General features: G+C 55.2%; 3 protein-coding genes across 6 annotated transcripts in view; 1 reads left to right on the top strand and 2 right to left on the bottom strand.

Annotated features, from left to right (window-relative positions):
* Positions 1-1,443: 1,443 nt before the first annotated feature.
* Positions 1,444-3,526, bottom strand: CCR10 (C-C motif chemokine receptor 10). Its single transcript, XM_087826588.1, has 2 exons — positions 3,347-3,526; positions 1,444-2,511 (listed from the first exon to the last, which is right to left on the bottom strand). The coding sequence occupies exons 1-2, from the start codon at positions 3,368-3,370 to the stop codon at positions 1,444-1,446; spliced, it is 1,092 nt and encodes a 363-aa protein (XP_087682714.1). The 5' UTR covers positions 3,371-3,526.
* A 593-nt stretch (positions 3,527-4,119) lies between these two features.
* On the top strand, positions 4,120-16,619 carry CNTNAP1 (contactin associated protein 1). The gene is made up of 24 exons (XM_087826098.1): positions 4,120-4,295; positions 5,177-5,278; positions 5,367-5,560; positions 6,022-6,169; positions 6,255-6,458; positions 7,008-7,192; positions 7,726-7,869; positions 8,340-8,601; positions 9,024-9,173; positions 9,433-9,604; positions 10,064-10,170; positions 10,321-10,440; positions 10,809-11,012; positions 11,210-11,366; positions 11,451-11,578; positions 11,872-12,057; positions 12,529-12,750; positions 13,001-13,240; positions 14,046-14,399; positions 14,554-14,681; positions 15,128-15,221; positions 15,409-15,654; positions 15,752-15,799; positions 16,272-16,619. Exons 1-24 carry the CDS (start codon positions 4,232-4,234, stop codon positions 16,598-16,600), a joined length of 4,188 nt encoding a protein of 1,395 aa, XP_087682224.1. The 5' UTR covers positions 4,120-4,231; the 3' UTR covers positions 16,601-16,619.
* The window catches only part of EZH1 (enhancer of zeste 1 polycomb repressive complex 2 subunit), a 29,160-nt gene continuing 25,300 nt past the window's right edge, over positions 16,513-20,372 (bottom strand). For all 4 annotated transcript variants that reach the window (XM_087826097.1, XM_016202165.2, XM_016202166.2 and 1 more), the window contains one exon: positions 16,513-20,246. In XM_087826097.1, the coding sequence (XP_087682223.1) occupies positions 20,186-20,246 (61 nt within the window). In that variant the 3' untranslated portion in view covers positions 16,513-20,185. The remainder of the gene's footprint in view (positions 20,247-20,372) is intronic.

Below are 20,372 nucleotides of genomic sequence, written 5' to 3'. Positions count from 1 at the left end.
GCCGGGGGCCAGGGCAACTGCGGGCACGCGCGCGCGTTGCTGACTCAGCGGCGATTCCCGCGGTCTCCGGTGGAGGGTTCCAGGTTGGCCCCCAGTGGCTGGTGTGTGGTACGTTTTGAGGGTCGGCGCCACCTCCGCGCCTTTCGAGGTTCACGGCCCCTGGAGGCTGTGGTTCGATCTCAGCCGCCCGAGGCTCTGGGAAGGAAGGCTAGTCGGAGCTGGGGCGGGGCGGGACAGGGCGGGGACCTCAGGCGAGCGCCTCCCTGGAGACCTCCCCTCCGCGCCACGCCCTTCTTGTCCCAGGTCCCCAGGCTGCTGGCTGAAGTGGCCCGGGCAGCTTTGCTGACCGGATATTAAACTGCGAGAGTTGTCGCACGTGAACACCATCCTGCCTGTCGTGATTGTGTAAAACAAAGACCTAAAGAATTAATGTGACACTCTCTACAGGCCATCCGGGCCTTGCCCTGGCCCCAGAGGACGGTGGTCCGCACTGAGGTTTCCTAGGGGTGGGGACACCACAACCATGTATTCTCCTCCCTGTCTGGATCCCAGGCTCTAGTTGCAGGGAAGTTCTTTCCGATGTCTAACCTCTCTCTTTCCAGCAGGCTCAGTGCATTTGACCAAGAACAAGTCACCTCCACCCCCACCACGCCCAAGATAATGACTCTTTGGAAATTTGCAAATTGGAATTTTCTCCTTGGTTTTTCTCCAAGGTGAAAAACTACGGCTCAACTTTTTGCTCCCCCCCACCCTTGCACCACAGAATTTTAGAAGAGACTATAAAATGGTAACCTAATCCAAAAGCCCACCCAAAACGGGAATCTCCTGCCCCATCCCTATCTCCACACCACACGCAGGCACACACAGTCCCCGACAGACTCAGTCTGAACATTCCAGAGGCCGGGAACTCGGGACTTGCTAAGGCAGCCATTACTGGATAGCACTCTAGTTGTTAGAAAGCTCTTCTTTACGCCGTATCAAGAGGAACCCCCGCCCCTCCTCGCCTGGCAGCTTCCCACCTCACCTCGGTTGGCAGAGAGCGGGTAGAGGTGGAGGAGGTGTCAGTGCTGCAGCTTTAGCAGGCTCAGCAGCCCCCCACCCCCACCCAGGCTCTCCGCGCCTCCCACTCGGAGCCCAGCTCCCTGGAGGTGGAGGTGGAGGTGGAGGTGGAGGTGGAGGTGGAGGTGGAGGTGGAGATGGAGGTGGGGCGGGGGGTGGGGGACCCACGGCTCTGCTACAAGTCACTTTCAAGTCAGTGACTCAAAAATAGGAACAGTTGTTGGGTTGCATCTCATTTCCACGTTATCAATTTAATGTGGCCAAGTACAGAAGCAATTCCTTTAGGTCCCTACCTCTTTTTCAGTGTTCCCCCAGCTACTCCCTTTTCCCATTACCCTCCCATATTCATTTCCTCAGCTCGACCCCTCCTCTCGGTACGCAGCCCTAGTTGTCCCAGAAGGAAACACTGTGGGTCTCAGTGGGAGCCGAGCAGGAAGAGAGGCGGGGCCGACGGGGGCAGCGGCCGCGGGGGTGAGGCACGGAGCTGCAGCTCCCACCCCGGAGCAGCCTCCGCAGGTCCTGGCGGAAGCGCAGACCCAGAAAGGCGTAGAGCACGGGGTTGAGGCCGCAGCGGGCGAGAGCCAGGCCCCCGGTCACCAGCAGCGCCAGGTCCTTGCGTTTACTGGCAGGGCAACTCCGCTCGCGGGCGGCCAGTAGGTCGGCGGTATCCAATAGCAGGGCGAGGCTGTAAGGAAGCTGCAGCACCACGAAGGCCGCCACCAGGGCCACCACGACGCGCAGCGCGCGCCGGCGCTCCGGCCCCCTGGCGGCCAGCAGCGTCCGCCCCAGGAGCGCGTAGCAGGCCGCCATGACGCCGAGCGGCAGCGCGAAGCCCAGGACCACCTGCGCCACGGCGCTCGCCCCCTTCACCGTCTGCGTGAGGCCCTCGGGGAAGATGAGGCGGCAGCGCCGCTGGCCTTCCCGCTGCCCGTCCTGGCTGAACAGAAGAGCAGGCAGTGCCAGGAGCAGTGACAGCAGCCACACGATGACTGAGACCAAGTGTGCTCTGCCCGGCCCCGAGGGCCTAGGTCGGGCTGGGAGGGCCCGCGTAATGGCCAAGTAGCGGTCGGCGCTAATACAGGCCAGGAAGAGGAAGCCTGCGTAGAAGGAGGCCGAGTAGAGGCCCGAGATGGCACGGCAGGTGACACTTCCCAGATTCCAGCCCTGCAGGGCTCCCGCTGCGGCAAAGGGCAGAGTCAGGGCCAGCAGAAGGTCGGCCAGGGCCAGCTGGAGCAGATGGGCCGAGGTGGGTGAGCGGGAGGCACTTCGGGCTGCCAGGTGGGTGGCCAGGACCAAGCCATTGCCAGCCAGACCCAGGGCGGCCACCATCAGGGAGATACTGGATTGGAAGGCTCGACTGAAGGCCTGGACATCCGCCTTGTAGCAGAGCTCTGGCAAGGGCTCCGCTGAGTATGCCTCCTCGTCGTCCCCAGAGTATGGGCCCCAGAAGACCTGCGGAGGCCAGAATGAAAAGAGACCTTATGAGTCCTTCCCTTCCCACTCCCCTCCCCCTCCCACACACGCTTTCTAAGCTGGGGTGTGACCAGATACAAGGGTACACTGGGAGAAGACACAAACTCTTTTCCAAACTCCCCAGCACCCCAACAACAGGCCTTGTCTGCCCTTGCACCCCTCCTGTCTCTGCATCCAGCTTTCTGAGTGACCTTGAGCAAGCCATTTGCTCTTTCTGGATCTCAGCTGCTTAATATGTAATGTCGAGATCAGAAATCCTGACCAGTTCACCTGGCAGGGTTGTTAGAAATAAGGATTGTTTGAAGTAGGAAGATAATGGATGTGAAGCATCTGTGCTCTTCATAGGCCAAGGGTTTGTATTATTAATAAATCTTGGAGCTTCGGTTCCGCTTGCAGCGCCCTCTCCTGGAAGGACTCCCCCATGCAGGCTTTGCCTCAGACCCGGTGGCCGGACTCTAAGCTATGGGTCGCTTCCCTTTTCCCCTCCGGAACCCGCACCTCTACCCTCCAGTACAGGTGCACTGAACTACTCGTGACAAGCAGGTCTCAAGAACTGGGGCTCAGGTTTTCCTTTGGCAACTTGGACCACTATGTTCAGCTCACCCTTCCCTGCAGCCCCAGTCCTGTCTCCCAACCCCAGCCTCACATCACCAGACCCATTTATCTGAAGGGGCCCTGATCCCAAATGGCTCTAGGAATCCCGCATAGGTCATAGCATGGCGGAGGCCTGTTGCCAGGTGTGGAATCCCATCCCTTCACCTTACCCTCCCTCTCTGTATCCTCCCTCCACCCACCGCCCCGCCCCCACTCCCACCTGCTCCGCGGGCTCGGTCCCCATCTCTGGCTACACGGGTTTCTGAGGTATAGCGACGGAGGAGAGAAGTTAAACTAGCAGGACAGGAAGGAAGGGGCGGGGAGAGAGGCCCAGAGGGTGGGGGGTATTAGGGTCTGTGGTCCCTCTCTACCTAACTTTCCCATTCAACCCCCTAAAAAAACAATTTCTCTTTACTCTGCCAGTAGAAAGAGAATGAGTTTTTGGAATATCCTCATTTGCTAGCTACCTGTGTGATCGTAAGTTGTTTGTGTTTTTGGGTTTTTTTACCTCTCTGAGCTTCAGGTTTTTCATCTGCAAAGTGGAGTAAGGTAAAAATGCAGAATTCACAGGGTTATGAGGGTGCCTAACAAGGGTGCTTGGAGCATTATTTGCCTTCGGAAAATGTTAGAATCTTTTTAGAGACTCTTCTCCCCATATCCAGCCACCCCCATCACCTTTGAATTTTTCACGAGCTCCCTTCCCCCAGCCCCGCGACCACAGTGCCCGCCAGCCTCAGGTTATTCGGGGTATTTCCCGGCGGCTGGAGGCTCGCTGCCCCCGCCCTTTCGCAGCGAGGCTGAGGCGCGCGCTTGCGCGGGGTCCGGGAGAGCAGCGCGAGCTGGGAGAGGCTGGGGAAGGGGGGAGGTGACAGGAGAGAGGGTGGAAAGGAGGGAGAGAGAACCGCGGAGAGCCCGGAACGACTGAGAGAGGGGGGCGAGGGGAGAAGGGTTGGGGGAGAAAGGAAAGAGGGGTGGGTTGGAAAGGAGGAGAGACGGCGATCGGCTGAGAACCCCCCAGGAGAGCTGGGCGCCGAAGCTGGAACTGGAGCCCTAGCCGGAACCTGGGCACTGGGAGGCGGCCGCGGACACCCGTGAGCCCTGCGGGATGAGTCTCCGGCTCTTCTGCATCCTGCTCGCCGCGGTCTCAGGAGCCCAGGGCTGGGGCTACTGTGAGTGCGGGGCTCGGAGGCCCGCGGGGTTGGGCCCGGGAGTTCAAAGCCAGCAGGGCGGGTCCCGCACCGCATTGCGGCTGGGTGGTCGCGGGTCCCTCCCCGGCCGGCGCGCGCTCGCTGGCTCGCTCTCATCCTTTCCTGCTTTCCCCCCGCGCTCCGCAATGCAGCTCGGAGGCCGGCGCGCGCGCCCCGTGCTGGGGCTGGGCTCAGAGCCGAGGACAGAGTCGGCCCCGGCTGGGATTTGGCGCTACGGTCCAAGCCAAAGCTGGTGCCTGGGTTTGAGGGCTGGGGATAAGAGCATTACTGGTGACCCCGGCTAAGATTAAGGTTTTGCCAGGGGCTGGGGTTGGGCTTGGAACTGGCCCAGGGGCTAGGGTTTGGGGTTTGGGGCTTGACTTTGGGGCTGGGATCCAAGCTGGAGTTGGTGCTGGATTGATGCTAAGGTTGGACATGGAGCTGGTGATGGTGCTAGGACCGGCTGGGGTTGGGACCAAGGCCTGGACCTGGGGTTGGTGCAAGTTTGGGGATGCTGATGAGTGGGACTGATGCTCAGTCTGGGGCTGGATTGGTGTCTTGGGCTGACTCAAGTTCTGAAAGATGCTGAGTTTGAGACTGTGTTTTGGGGAGTATTGAGCCTGGTTAGAACCATGGAAGGACCGGCTAGGGAGTTTCTGGCCTAGGGGTTCCCCCAGAAGAAGATAGCCTCCCCTGAGTGTGCTGCTGTTGCTGCAGCCCGGGTTGAGTAGATGGCTTTCAGTTAGGGCTGGGTCTGCCTCTGGGGAACTGAGAAGGACGAGGTCCAGTTGCTCAGTGTACTGGGCCTTTGGGAAGACCTGGGAGAGGCTGACCTGACCAGTATGTCTGTTCCCCCAACCCAGATGGCTGTGATGAGGAGCTGGTTGGGCCCCTGTATGCTCGATCCCTGGGCGCCTCCTCTTACTATGGGCTCTTCACTACACCGCGCTTTGCCCGACTGCACGGTGAGTGCAGCCCCGTGGAGGGGGGAGAGGCTCTGGAGAGCTGGGAGTAAAGGGGGAGCCAGTGGTGACACTCCTGCCCCTTCTATAGGCATAAGCGGATGGTCTCCCCGGATTGGGGACCCGAATCCCTGGCTCCAGATCGACTTAATGAAGAAGCACCGAATCCGGGCGGTGGCCACACAAGGCTCCTTTAATTCTTGGGACTGGGTCACCCGTTACCTTCTGCTCTACGGTGACCGAGTGGACAGTTGGACGCCATTCTACCAACAAGGGCACAATGCGGTAGTCCAGCCTCCTGCATGCATACACACTTGGGGAACCTCCTCAGCTTTGCTACCTGGGCTGGGCATTAACTTGTGGGGAAAGGGAGGAGGCGGTGGTGAGTGCACAGGTAAGGAGCAGTGACTTCTGCTCCAGGGACTAAGGTCAGAGGGACTGTAAGCTGACCATGTGCGCAAGACACTCCCAGGTGACAGGGTTTAACAGCCTCAGGGAAAAATCTGGGAGAGCTTCTTGAAGGAGGTGACACCTGAGCTGAGCTTTGAGGAATAATAGGATAGTAGGAGAGGACCCTCTAGGGGTCATTAACTGTGTTTGCGTAAAGCCTTGAAGGCAGGGGAGATCCAAGGAGCGTTTGCTTTTGCAAAGTCCAGATTGGCTGGCTGTGACAACTGCAGGCTGGGAGGCTGTTGGGAAACAAACCTAAGGTGGGGACTGGTCGCTCCTCTCCTCTGCCCCCTCAGACCTTCTTCGGTAACGTGAACGAGTCGGCCGTGGTGCGCCACGACCTGCACTACCACTTCACCGCGCGCTACGTCCGCATCGTGCCCTTGGCTTGGAACCCGCGCGGCAAGATCGGCCTGAGGCTGGGCCTCTACGGCTGTCCTTACAGTAAGGGCGCGGCGGTCCTGGCGGGGTCCCGGGAGACAAGCAGCCTCCCCGGTCCTCGGCCCACCTTCGGTCGTCGTTCGCGCAGAGTCCGACGTGCTCTATTTCGACGGCGATGATGCCATCTCCTACCGCTTCCCGAGAGGGGTCAGCCGAAGCCTGTGGGACGTGTTCGCCTTCAGCTTCAAGACCGAGGAGAAAGACGGGCTCCTGCTGCACGCTGAGGGCGCCCAGGGCGACTACGTGACACTCGAGCTTAAGGGGGCGCACTTGCTGCTGCACATGAGCCTGGGTGAGCCACGGGGAGAGACTCGTGAGGCGCTGCTGTCGCGACCCTGGCTGCACCTTCTCCCCGAAGCCCTGCCCACTCCCGACGTCCCCTGTTCTGCTTGGACCAACCTGCCTTTTTCATGTAGAATTTGTTGCTAGCAAAACACTGGACTCCGAGTTAGCAGAATTGTAATCCAGTCTCAGCTCGACCATCTGCTACCGGTGTGACCTTGGCACTTCTCCAGTTCCAGTCTCCTCACTGTAAAAACATTACACATACACACACTAAATAGTTATTATTTTTGTATCTAATTAGTTTTTAATAACATCCGCATGATGAGGTAGAAGCAGCTATCATGCCCCAAGTTTTACCGATAGGAAAACAGAGATTCAAAGAGGTTAAATGACTTACCCTCAGTCACATCCTTGCCAGTGACCACTGCTCCATCCCAGACTCCCAGTGGTCCAATCTCTGAATGCCCACCCTCCCTGGCTGCTGCTTCACCTACCGGCTAGGGATCACTGGGGTTCTCCAGGTTCAAGGTCTGACCTAGCCCCATCCCATCCTCAGGCAGCAGCCCCATCCAGCCAAGACCTGGACACACAACGGTGAGCGCTGGTGGGGTCCTCAATGACCAGCACTGGCATTATGTGCGTGTGGACCGATATGGGCGCCAAGCAAACCTCACCCTGGATGGCTATGTGCAGCGTTTCATTCTCAATGGTGATTTCGAGAGACTGAACCTGGACACTGAGGTGAGCAGAGCAGAAGGACTCATTCGGCTGAGTGGGGTACTGGGTGCGTCTGTGGGGGGAAGCATTTCTCTCCACCAAAGGCAAGACCTTGCTTCCCGGTTTCTGATATCCTAGCAGCTCTTGGCAAACTTGGAGCTCACAGAAAGGCCTGGGGTTTTGTCCTTGTTGCTATTAGCATGCCTATTCCTGGATGCCACCACAGAACTACTGAAATGGGGTTTGGAAATCCAGATTTTGGGGGTTGGGCAAGATGAGAAAATTGCCTTGGATTGCCTAACTCTGTGGAGTTGGTAAAGGCCCTCCCTCCATCTGCGTGTAAAGAATCCCAGAAAGTTTTATTGACTTACTCCAGCCAATTTGTGGTGGAGTCAGGACTAGAACCCAAACCTCCAGAAGCCCAGCGAGCTTCCAGCTTTAACACCAATATTGGGGAAATGTGTGTTTCAAGTCTTTTATAAGCTGTAGAGTGGGAGCTCGAGGAAGGTGCTTGCACTCCCGCACCAAGGAATCTCACTCCCCTACCCCGCCCTCAGATGTTCATCGGGGGTCTGGTGGGCGCTGCGCAGAAAAACCTCGCCTATCGGCATAATTTCCGTGGCTGCATGGAAAACGTCATCTTCAACCGAGTCAACATCGCGGACCTGGCTGTGCGGCGCCATTCACGGATCACCTTCGAGGCCAGTGGGCAGGGGATCTGGGAGGATGGGACATCGGAGCCGCTTGGAAAGCAAAGAGGTGGACCGGGAAGAGATCTTGATAATCAGATAAAAAGCCCAGGACCTCCCCCTCCCCAGCCAAATGCTCAAGTGGGGGGCATCACGGAATCACAGGAGGTGCAAAGTCCACCCCTCTACCCCACAGTTAAGCTGCCCTTAGCCGATGGGATCTGGCCTCTGGACATTGGAAGGAACAAGGCGGTCGCCCTGAAGACCGTGTAGATCAGTGATAGTGAGCAAGCTGAAACTTCTCCTACAGCTGGAAGTATTTCTAGGGGGGTGGGAACAGTCAGGGTTGGAGGTCTCGCCCCCACACCGAGGGAGTGCTGTGACCAAGATCTTAGACCAGTATGAAAATGGAGCTCCTAGCAGAGGCTCAGAGGCAGGGCAGGAGCTTGCGGCTACTGACCGATCCTTCCTTTCGCCCCCAGGGTAAGGTGGCCTTCCGCTGCCTGGACCCGGTTCCACACCCAGTCAACTTCGGAGGTCCTCACAACTTCGTGCAAGTGCCTGGTTTCCCGCGCCGCGGCCGCCTCGCAGTCTCCTTTCGCTTCCGCACCTGGGACCTCACCGGACTGCTACTTTACTCCAGCCTGGGGGACGGGCTGGGCCACGTGGAGCTGATGCTCAGTGACGGGCAGGTCAACGTGTCCATTGCGCAGGCTGGCCGAAAGAAGCTTCAGTTTGCCGCTGGTGAGGGATGGATGGGGGTGGGGGTGGGGGGTATGGCGTGTAGCACTAGGAGGCCAGAGAGGGCAGAGGAGAGCCCTAGAGATTGTAGGCCTGGACTGAGGGTAGCAGAGTAGGAGGTCCCAGGGCCCTGGGAAAAGGTGGGGGTGGATGGAGGCAGCTGGAGCTAGGAGAGGCAGGAAGGCTGAGTCCTGGTATTCTCCAGTTCCAGGGTGTCTCTGGAGGTGTCTGTTATTCATTTATAACTTTGCAGAGAGACATTCAGAGATGTCACCACTCAGTGTGATAAGTGTAACAATGGGAGGAGGCACATAGTCCAATATTGGGACGGGGGGGGGGGGGTGCTGCTTCCCCAGGAAAGACACATTCCTCGTCTGTAGGGCCTGGTGCTTTCCCCACCTACAGCATCCTCCTTTCCTGTCCAGGGTACCGCCTGAATGATGGCTTTTGGCACGAGGTGAATTTTGCGGCACAGGAAAACCATGCTGTGATCAGCATTGACGATGTGGAGGGGGCAGAGGTCAGGGTCTCATACCCACTGCTGATCCGTACAGGGACCTCATACTTCTTTGGGGGTAAGTGGTGGCTAACCTGACCAGACCCCTGTCCCTGGGTGGGAAGGCCCCCACCTAAGTCCACCCAGATGGCACTACATGGAGAGCTTTGTAAGGATAAATCTCTCTTTCCCCTCTGGGGTCTTGGGGACCGTAAGGTCACTGCCATTATCTATTGGCCCCCTCCCTTCCTCCATGTCTGACTCTCCCTTGGCATCTCCCTGGGGGAGGGTCTCTGGAGTCTCCCATGGGGAGGGCCTCACAGGGGTGGTTGCTCCAGGTTGTCCCAAGCCAGCCAGTCGATGGGGCTGCCACTCTAACCAGACGGCATTCCATGGCTGCATGGAGCTGTTCAAGGTGGATGGTCAACTGGTCAACCTGACTCTGGTGGAGGGCCGGCGGCTTGGATACTATGCTGAGGTCCTCTTTGACACATGTGGCATCACTGATAGGTATCCAGAAGCCCCTCGCCCTGCAAGAGGTGACCCCTTCCAAAGCCCTCTTCCATGGCCTCCCAAAGGGAGTGGCCTTTCTCAATAATCTTTCTTCTGGTCCCAGCTCTTCAGTCTCCTAACTGGAGATGATTCCTCCTTGACCTCTCACCTCCTGTTTGTTCCCTTAAAGTGACAGACGCTCAGAATGGAAATGAAACATCTATTTTCTGGTCCTATAGGGTTTGGGGGTGGTGGTGGCATAAAGCCTTATTTGTTCTTTTAGGGAAGGGCAAACAGTGCTTGAGCCCTGAGGCCTGCCTAACGCCCCAGCATTTAGGCTCATATCTGGCTAGTTAGGTGAGGTGTGTCTCATGGAGTTCTGGTGTTCTCAGGAGCTGGGATGGAGCCTGTAGGTGCTAGAGCCCACTCTCAAGCTCCCAATAAGGCTTCTTCCCTTGGTGCTGACCCCTTCCTTAGGTGCAACCCTAACATGTGTGAGCATGATGGACGCTGCTACCAGTCTTGGGATGATTTCATCTGCTATTGTGAACTGACAGGCTACAAGGGGGAGACCTGCCACCAACGTAAGCCAGCTGGGATATGGGGGAAGAGTCAGGGACACGGGAGGTCAGGATAAGGTTGCTGGGGATCATGAGGCTGCCAGAGATGGTGGGGCTGGCTCTCCTAGCCCTCTGAACCCATAATTGCCTTTTACCCACCCTACCACCTACCAGCTTTGTATAAGGAATCTTGTGAGGCTTATCGGCTTAGTGGGAAAACTTCTGGGAACTTCACCATTGATCCTGATGGCAGTGGCCCCCTGAAGCCATTTGTAGTGTACTGTGATATTCGAGGTAAGTGGCTCTGATAGGTGGTGAAGGGGCAGCTGACAAGGCTATGCTGGGGTGTGGGGCAAACAGGGAAGGATTGAAGGGTGGACAGGGGCCAGTCAGATTAAATTCTGGTGGGGCTAAAGGAGGGCAGAGGGAAAAGGGACACTCAGGAATTTGTAATCTAGCTTTGCAGATCAATTCCAGCTTCCTGATCTATTCCAGCTGTCTCATTTCCAGCCTGCAATGTCCAGGGCCAGGAGCTAGGCTAGAATGGAGCTGCTGGCCACATTTATTGGCTCTGAGTTGCAGCAGTGGTGGTGGAGGTGGACAGGGAGATGGGTAGAGAATGCCCATTTCCAGCCAAAGCTCTGTCCTTTCCCCTCCTCCAGAGAATCGGGCATGGACAGTTGTGCGGCATGACAGGCTGTGGACAACCCGGGTGACAGGTTCAAGCATGGAGAGGCCATTCCTGGGGGCCGTCCAGTACTGGAATGCATCCTGGGAGGAAGTCAGTGCCCTGGCTAATGCTTCCCAGCACTGTGAACAGTGGATCGAATTCTCCTGCTACAATTCCAGGCTGCTTAACACTGCAGGTTGGGTCTGGTGTCTGGGAGGGTGAGGTAGAGCTGGAGGAGACACCAGTGGGGGCCTGGGAGAAAGAAACCAGACAGTTAAGCTGGAGCCCTGGGCTAGAAGATTCAAGAGGTGTAGGCTGGTTAGAAGGGTGGGAGGGGAGCCCAGAGGCTAGTGGAGGAACAGGGCCTGGAAACTGCCTGAACCTCTTCCCCAGGAGGTTACCCCTACAGCTTCTGGATTGGCCGAAATGAGGAGCAGCACTTCTACTGGGGAGGCTCACAGCCTGGGATCCAGCGCTGTGCCTGTGGTCTGGACCGAAGCTGCGTAGACCCTGCTCTGCACTGTAACTGTGATGCTGATCAGCCCCAGTGGTGAGAGAGGCAAAGGGACAGGGCTTTCAAGATTATGGGGCAGGTGAATGGCCGGGGCTGAGCCACTGCATCTTGCTCCCACAGGAGAACTGACAAGGGACTGCTGACCTTTGTGGACCATTTGCCTGTCACTCAGGTGGTGGTGGGGGATACAAACCGCTCCACTTCTGAGGCCCAATTCTTCCTGAGGCCTCTGCGCTGCTATGGCGATCGTGAGTGGCAGACCCCTTTTGTGTATCCTCCAGTATTAGCTCTCCCAGTTTCTTGAATCTAGGCCACCTGGCCCACTGAGTGCCTCCAGGACATACCGCCAGATACCCAGGTCCTGCTATGACATGACCCTCATCTGTGATGCTCCTCTACACCATATTCTTTCATCATGCTCCCTGGTCTCCCTTGGTTCCCCCTAGCTGTCCGTTTTGCCTTTCCTTTCCCCACCCGAGGCTCCCTTACTCCCCTACCCTCCAACCTCCCTGACAAGGCCTTCTTCTATCTGGTTTTGTAGGAAATTCCTGGAACACCATCTCCTTCCACACTGGGACTACACTACGCTTCCCTCCAATCCGTGCCAACCACAGCCTTGATGTCTCCTTCTACTTCAGGACCTCGGCTCCCTCAGGAGTCTTCCTAGAGAATATGGGGGGCTTGTACTACCAGTGGTGCCGACCTTACGTGCGGGTGGAACTAAACAGTGAGCAGGCACACTGGGAGGGACATGGGGTAGACAACGATCTCTGGGAAGAAAGGGGGTAGGTGGAGGCTGGGGCAAGAGACAAGGGCAGATACTCTGTGAGGGCAGTATGGAAAGGGCTTTTGATGATCCTGGGTTCTAGGCCCAGGTCTGTCTTAAAAGCTGGCTTTGTGACCTGAGGCACCCAGTTCGCCTCTCTTGTGAATAAGGAAGTTGGACTCCTGACGTATCTCCTAGCTGACTAGCTATGCTTCTAACCTGAGAAGTGGGGCTGGGAAGCTGGCTCCAGGGATCTGCTGATTTGGGAGAGACCAGGAGTCTGAGGTTTTAAGCAGTTTATAGGTTTTGTCCCAGGCTGTAGACAAATTGGAGGGACATTCCAGGAGCTCCAAAGAATGAAGAAGAGAGGTTGTATTGGGTGAGGAATCTTGGAGGTCTGAGTCCTCTCCCCCTCCCCCTCCCATTGTCCAGCATCCCGCGATGTGGTCTTTGCCTTTGATGTGGGGAATGGAGATGAAAACCTGACAGTACACTCAGATGACTTTGAGTTCAACGATGACGAGTGGCACCTGGTCCGGGCTGAAATCAATGTGAAGCAGGCGCGGCTCCGCGTGGACCACCGGCCCTGGGTGGTGCGGCCTATGCCCCTGCAGACCTACATCTGGCTGGAGTACGACCAGCCCCTCTACGTTGGTGAGCAGCAGCCCAGAGGCAGTCTGGAAGTCTCCTTAGCTTTCCCACCCTCTCAAGGCTGCTCTCCTGTTCCAAGAACCCCATGTCTTAGTTCCCAATCCCCTCTGCTTCAGAGTGAGCCAAAGACCCACCTTTCCTCTCCAATCTCTGGCTCTATTCCATTCTAGCCCCCTTGGATCCTTTCCCAACCCCAATACTTACCCTTGTCTCTTGCTCTACACCCATTTCTTGACCTACCCACACTTCCCAGGATCTGCAGAGCTTAAGAGGCGACCCTTCGTGGGCTGCTTGAGGGCTATGCGTCTGAATGGAGTGACTCTGAATCTGGAAGGCCGGGCCAATGCCTCTGAGGGCACCTCACCCAACTGCACGGGCCACTGTGCCCACCCCCGGTTCCCCTGTTTCCATGGAGGCCGCTGCGTGGAACGCTACAGCTACTACACATGTGACTGCGACCTCACAGCATTTGATGGGCCATATTGCAACCATGGTTAGTGCTGCTGGTTATGGGAGGTCAGGGAGCCATAGGCTGAAATGGGATGTAGGGATAGCAGGGAAGAAAGGAAGGAGGGTGTCCCTGGGTTCCTGAGCTCCGAATTGGGGCCATCAGGCAGCTGAAGATGCTGGGTGACTCCAAAAGCATAAAGTGGGGGCAAGGAAGGGGTGGTACAGCTAGCTGATGGTAAAAGAACTCAAAAGCAACAAGCAAATAACTTCCCCATCTTCCCCTATCGCCAAGGTAACACAGGTTACCCCCCTTGCAAGCATATCCACCTCAGGCTGCATGATGCCCTCCTATGCCATTTCCTATTTGACAATTGCTGCACTCCTAAAACATGTCTGCAACCTGGTTCTTGGTTAAGGAGAACCTTGTCACTCACCGCAGCAAGCTCTCTGCACATAGACTGCATCCTCCCTAAGGCCGGTCCAGGAGGGTGCGTGAGCAGGTAGGCTACTGATGGGGAGTCTGGTGAAGGTAAGGAGGTACAAGGACTTAGGGACCAATAGAAGACCTTTGGTCTTGGTTTGAGTGTGAGTAGTGGTGAATGTACTGGATAGAATCAAAGATATTCCAATTCTAATCTTAGCTCTCCACTTACTGTGTATCCTTAAGCAAGTCACTACCCACCTTTGAGTCTCAGTTTCCCCACCTATAAAATGCACGGGTTGGGTTAGATGAAACTGTGGTGTTGGCAGAAACTGAAAGGAAGTCCCAGGGGTGTGTATGTGTGGACGACACACTCAGTGTTTGAATGTGGGAACGGAAGCCCTGACCTCACCACCTCTGCCTTCAGATATTGGTGGCTTCTTTGAGCCCGGCACCTGGATGAGATATAACCTGCAGTCGGCACTGCGCTCTGCAGCCCGGGAGTTCTCCCACATGCTGAGCCGGCCGGTGCCAGGCTACGAGCCAGGCTACATCCCCGGCTACGACACTCCTGGCTATGTGCCTGGCTACCATGGCCCTGGGTACCGTCTGCCTGACTACCCGCAGCCTGGCCGTCCTGTGCCAGGTTACCGGGGCCCTGTCTACAACGTTACTGGAGAGGAGGTGTCTTTCAGCTTTAGCACCGACTCTGCCCCCGCAGTCCTGCTCTACGTCAGCTCTTTCGTGCGTGACTACATGGCCGTGCTCATCAAGGAAGATGGTAAGCTCCTGAAAGGCTCTCCCCCACAACTCCAGCTTCTTCATTCTCACAACTATTGATTCACTCATACATACATATAAGGACCTCAGTGCTCTTAGAAAACAGGGATTGTGGGACCTGAGGGGAAACTTCCTTTCTCCTCTCCACCCCACAGGAACTCTGCAGCTGCGTTATCAGCTGGGCACCAGTCCCTATGTGTACCAACTGACTACCCGACCGGTTACTGATGGCCAGCCCCACAGTGTCAATATCACCCGGGTCTACCGCCACCTCTTCATCCAGGTGTGTAGACGGAGGTGGACCAGCTCAGACCACAGGTTCAAATCACAAGTTGTGGCACCCAGGAAAATGTCACATATTTAGCATTTGTAGAGCACATTCCAATTCGCAGAGGATTTTCATATACATTACCTCATGTGACTCTCATAACAGGTCTGTGAGGCAGTTCGGGTACACAAGTGTTCTTATCAGTTTTACAAATCATTAAATGGGCTCAGAAAGTGGTTTTCCCAATCAAACCACTAGGAAGCTGCAAAAACAGGGCTCAAAATCAGGTAGTTGGGTTTTTAATACCAAATTCTACATCTGGGGTCAGGGGTCACCCACCTAGGGCGGAGGTAGGACTTTACCACCAGTTTGGACAGAATTCAAACAGAGTCCCTACATGATCAGGCCTGTGTCTGCCTCTGGTTCTCCCTCCTTCATCTCCTCTCCCCTCCCTGCCTCAGGTGGACTACTTCCCACTGACAGAACAGAAGTTCTCACTGTTGGTGGACAGCCAGCTGGACTCACCCAAGGCCTTGTATCTAGGGCGTGTTATGGGTAAGCTGTGGGTGACAGTGTGTTTTGGGTAAGAAATTATGGATGACGTCCTTGGAACCTGTAAGAGAGTGAAGGAGCTGGGAATAGCAGTGAAGGTGGTGATGAGTGGGAAACCATGGACGATGAGTGGGGGCAGGGCTATATTGGTGGTCTAAGCTCTTCCTTTCTGGGCCTGCCTCTCCCCCAGAAACAGGAGTAATTGACCCAGAGATCCAGCGCTACAACACACCAGGTTTCTCCGGCTGCCTGTCTGGTGTTCGATTCAACAATGTGGCTCCCCTCAAGACCCACTTCCGAACCCCTCGACCCATGACTGCTGAGCTAGCTGAGGCCCTTCGAGTTCAGGGAGACCTATCTGAATCTAACTGTGGAGCCATGCCACGTCTTGTCTCAGAGGTGCCACCTGAGCTGGATCCCTGGTATCTGCCCCCAGGTATGTCCCCAGGACACAGAAGAGGGAGGGACGACTGGAAGAAAATGATTCTTACCATGTAGGTGGCTTCTCCTAATTGGTGCTTTCTCCTCTTCAGATTTCCCATACTACCATGATGATGGATGGGTTGCCATACTTTTAGGCTGTGAGTAGTGTGTTCACTGCCCTGACCTCCTGATTCTACCCTCTGTTAGCATTCCCTCCCTGCCCTGTATCCCCAGGGCTGAGGGGTGGTGAAGGCACTGGGTGCATGGTGGTACAAAAACGGATGAGATAGGCTGTGCTGAAGGTAGAATTGGGTTGAAGATTTTTTTTAAAGTTTGAGAATGCTATAGACTTTTAATTGAAATATTAATATGAAGCTATGGCTAAGGAATGAGGAAATGGGGGTACAGTAACATCTAGAGATAAGAAGGGGAAACTACCAGGGCTATGAAAAGAGAATATTAGAAATAGAAGACAGCAGGGGATAACCCAGGAAGTTAGACCTACCAGACCCTTAGGACTCGCCTGATGAGGTTGTAGAGCAGACACTAGCACACAGGTATGCATAGATGTGTGTGTGTATGTATGTGACACACCAAAGATCTGCTCTAAATTGTTTTTTCCCCTTTCAGTTTTGGTGGCCTTCTTGCTGCTGGGGCTGGTGGGAATGTTGGTGCTCTTCTATCTGCAAAATCATCGCTACAAGGGTTCCTACCACACCAATGAGCCCAAGGCCACCCATGATTACCACCCTGGCAGCAAACCTCCCCTACCTACTTCAGGCTCTGCCCAGGCCCCAGCCCCTACACCAGCTTCCACCCAAGTTTCAGCCCCAGCCCCAGCCCCAGCCCCAGCCCCAGCCCCAGCCCCAGCCCCAGCCCCAACCCCAGCCCCAGGCCCTGGCCCTGGCCCCCGGGACCAAAACCTACCCCAGATCCTGGAGGAGTCCAGGTCTGAATGAATCAGAAGGGCTTCAGGGATTAAGTCCATTTTCTCTGAATTCCCCAGTACCTGCCTCTACCCAACCCTGTCAGGGACATTTGGCTCCTTTTAGCTGGTTCTGCTCATCCAGAGGATGCCCCTCCTGCCAAGTATGGTGGGCAGAGCTACAGATGGGACCAAAGGGAGTGGTCGAGCCTCACTGCCTAAACCAATGCCCTGCCCATTTCCGTTTCCCCAGGCTCCTGGTTGTTTGCCTGCCCCCAAAGGAGAAGCCTCATGGGGTTGAGACAGGCCCTTCCTGCCATCCCTGTCCCAGCTGCTGCCAGGGATTAACAGAGTGCAGGGGAGATTAACTGTCTCTCTGCAAACATTCAATCTCAGCAGGGACAGATGTGTGGGATTGCAGGGATGCATGAAATATGGGGGGAGAGGGCTGCTAAATCGTATTCCCCAGGCTTCCCCTGCCCTGCAGAATGTCTTCCATCTGTGTCCACTCAGTCGGGGGTTAGGGAGGGCTTCATCACTGGCCCCTACCCTCCTCTTTTGTTTTTTATAGAGACTGAGAGGCTTCAGTTTAGCACTTTAGTACCTCTGCTACTTCAAATGCTTTATAGCCAAAGCCATAAAAACTTGCAACGTAGAGAAAATAATGCAGACACACTGACTAGCCAGCCCTCTACTTTTCCTCCTGCTTCCAAGGTATGCAGTAGCCTTGGTGCCTCTCCAAAGGCTTGGCCCCCTCTCCAATGCATGAGGAGTCCTCTTTCCTCCGCTCAGAGATGCTGCTTCATTTGCCCAGGTCACATTCTTTATATATATTTTTTGTTGCAAAGTCTCTCTCTAGAGAAACTATATATTACTCTAATTTTTAAATTATCAGTTTATATATAAAAGAAAAAAAAGCAATTGATTGTCCTGTCCTGTGCTGTGCCCGTGGTCTGTAGTTTGCTTCTCTGGTGTTGGAAGTCCTGTGAGGTCAGTTGGTGACTCATCCAGCCTGATCCGCCCTCCACTCTGGAGCTGTGCTCTCAGACTCAGAGCCGTTCTAATAAAGCAGAGTGGCAGAGCCCCAGACTGTGTGTGGCAGCTGGTGTCATGGTTGAGGGGGTAAGTGGGATGGTTTTAAGGGAACTTCTGAGGGCTTGGGAATTTCTACGGGGAGCCCTCAGAATCCTTGTATCACCTACCAGGAGCCTGACTGGTTCTTGCCAACCCCCACCCTTCCCTAGCCCCAGATCTCAGTGGACAAGTGGGGATCAGAATGCTAAAGCTTCAGCCAGAGGTACCCCTGTACTGCCATCCCTGGATCCTTCCAGTCCCAAAGCACACGGGACACGCCTTGCCAAAATGGATTCTGCCACTTTATTCAGATTAAGAGGTCACAAGCCACAGGACTTTAAAGTGCGTGAAATTCACTGGCAATAAAGCCGCATGTATACCAGCCTCCTCTGCCCCCACCCTCCACCACCTTGCTTCATTCATCATTATATGTCTTGGGGGAGGGGTTGGCACCCGTCATTAAAGGTTGGGGACAGCAGGGAAAAAGGATGGGAATGCTGGAGGAACAGGAGTATTAGTAGTCTGAACCTGGGGGAGGGGGTTGACCACAGTGATTCTGCACACTGAGGGAAGGGTGGGGTCAGTCTAGCCTCTCAAAGGCTGGATGTAATTTTCCCCCACCTATTCCTCATGCCATCCCCTGGCATTTCAGACAGACCTAACTCCTCCTTCATCTGTCTCTGGTTTTCCCCTAAAATTTATGAGTAATTCAGAGCCCACAGTCTAGCTAGAAGGTGTCCCCAACACACAATGAATACAAACCACAGCAGATGTGCATTTCAGAATCATGGTAGGGGCTGGCCCAGCGAGGTGGGAATAGGCTCGTCAGGAGCTGGCTGGGTGTGTGCTCTGCTGAGTGCACGTGCCCAGAAGTGTGGTGAGCAAGAGTAGGTGAGTGTGTGTGTGCACGTCCCACAAAAACCCCTGGATGGCTGCTTGGGCAGCGGGAATCCCACTCCTTGCTTCATGGGACAGCCAGAGGGGTTGGAGGAAGGGAGTGGTCAGCATAGCCTGGGAGAGAGAGGCTCTGATTCCCTAGAGAGAAGAAGCAGCCTGCTCCCTGTTCTAATACTCCCTAGACCAGTCTGTACCTGCCCGTGTCCTTTTTACCCAACACAATGCTCCTTATTCTCTGCCAGCTCAGCACACCAGACAGACACAGGGCAGCTCTTAGGGCTGCTCTTTTCCCACTCAATTCTTCTATGTCAAGACCTCCTCCTACCTCCACCAGAGGATGAGACAGAACCTGAGAACCTTCCACCCCTCTTCTTCCCCCTACCTAGGAATGGGATTTGGACAAGGACCTCAGAGATGTTAGCTTAAACTCTACCCCAGTCTACAGATCTAGAAGAAATAAAGTGCTTTGCTCTGCATGAATCCCAGAGAGAATGACACCACAGATTGGCACAGGTAGTCTTTTCGACACTTCAAATACCCTCTGCCAGTCTGCAGTGCACACATGATGCTATCCTAAACACGTGCAATTTGGGAGCCCCTTACCCACCTCTAAACACATACTGTCAACTCATCCTTTCCAACAGCAGGTGCTACAGACAGGAAAGTCAATCACACTGACAATTTCCCCCTAGTCCAGGCCTATACCCATCTACATGTGGGCCTGGCCTCTAAGGGGAATGAAAGGCCTGAAAACAACTACGGATCCAGGGAACCAAGCACTCACACCCAACCTGGCATACCCCTCCATGCTTCCTCAGTGGCAGCAGAATGCCTGCCCACAGTTGCTAAGCTAGAACTTTGGAAGGAGCTAACAGGGCACTGGCACTTGCTCTCGGGCATCTGAAAACTCATCCCTCTCCAGAATATACAGAGGTTTCTCAAAGCCTGCTGGGGCCCAAGTGTAGCAGCTTTACTACTATTGTGAGGCTGGTTCTCACTGTCCATGGAAGAATGGCACTTAGCTTTCCTTCTTCCAGCATTGGCTATCGATATGTAAAACTCACCCTTTCAGTTTGAACCCTGCCAGGAAGGAAGAGGTAGTAAGGTGACCCATCTCAGCTCTGAATTCAGCTGTGCTGCCTGCCAAGCCCACCTTTAAACCGGACTGCTCATAAGCTCCAGGTACTAAACTTCACTTAGCCTGTCTTCTCCAGGTCTTGGGACCACAGAGAGATATGCTGGCAATCCAATTACATAAGGACTTTTGATTTGGAAAGTTAGAATTGCAGGCTAATGCTTGTTAGGAACCACCCAAGTTGATACCTGAGGCCTACAGCCTGGGTGACAAGAAATCAAGCATACGTCACCAACCCCCAGCCTGTGCTCTATTCCTCTGAGGCCTGAGATGCAGTCTCTGACTTCTGCACCATCTCTCCTGGGAGCCCAAGCCCTAGCTGCCTCTGCCTCCACTCTCACTGAGGCAGTTTTGTCTCCACTGGACACAGCTGAGGCTTCACTACAGAGGGAGTGGGTGGGGGGTTTCTTGGTGTGAGAGACACATAGTGCAGAAAACTTGAGCAGCAGTGGTGTGTGCACGAAAGCAAAGACAGTGCTGCTACCATAAGCGCTGGCGTGAGGCCCAGGAGGGCTAAAGGACATCAGTCTCCCTCTCGATCCCCACGTACTTGAGGGCATCAGCTTGGCTGTACCTGTCCCAGAGCAGGAGGAGGAACCAGATTACTATCAAGATTTTGTGAGTAAAAAGATGGAGTCCCCTCCCATTTCATTTCACCTCCCACTTCTTAGCAGCAGTTTATAATGCTCTCCCTTCTGAG

The sequence above is a fragment of the Miniopterus natalensis genome, chromosome 17, assembly GCF_054644295.1.
Source record: "Miniopterus natalensis isolate mMinNat1 chromosome 17, mMinNat1.hap1, whole genome shotgun sequence".
Classification (NCBI taxonomy): Eukaryota; Metazoa; Chordata; class Mammalia; order Chiroptera; family Miniopteridae; genus Miniopterus; species Miniopterus natalensis.
Note: the sequence above shows the minus strand (reverse complement) of the source record. Positions and strands in the feature narration are given on the sequence as shown.

Excerpts from the sequence above, each read along its gene's own strand:
- CCR10 (XM_087826588.1), bottom strand. The coding sequence starts at position 3,370 with ATGGGGACCGAGCCCGCGGAGCAG. Across the intron at positions 2,512-3,346 it reads GGACCGAGCCCGCGGAGCAG|GTCTTCTGGGGCCCATACTC; the intron begins GTGGGAGTGGGG and ends TGGCCTCCGCAG.
- CNTNAP1 (XM_087826098.1), top strand. The coding sequence starts at position 4,232 with ATGAGTCTCCGGCTCTTCTGCATCCTGCTCGCCGCGGTCTCAGGAGCC. Across the intron at positions 4,296-5,176 it reads AGCCCAGGGCTGGGGCTACT|ATGGCTGTGATGAGGAGCTG; the intron begins GTGAGTGCGGGG and ends CCCCCAACCCAG. Across the intron at positions 11,579-11,871 it reads TCTGCGCTGCTATGGCGATC|GAAATTCCTGGAACACCATC; the intron begins GTGAGTGGCAGA and ends CTGGTTTTGTAG.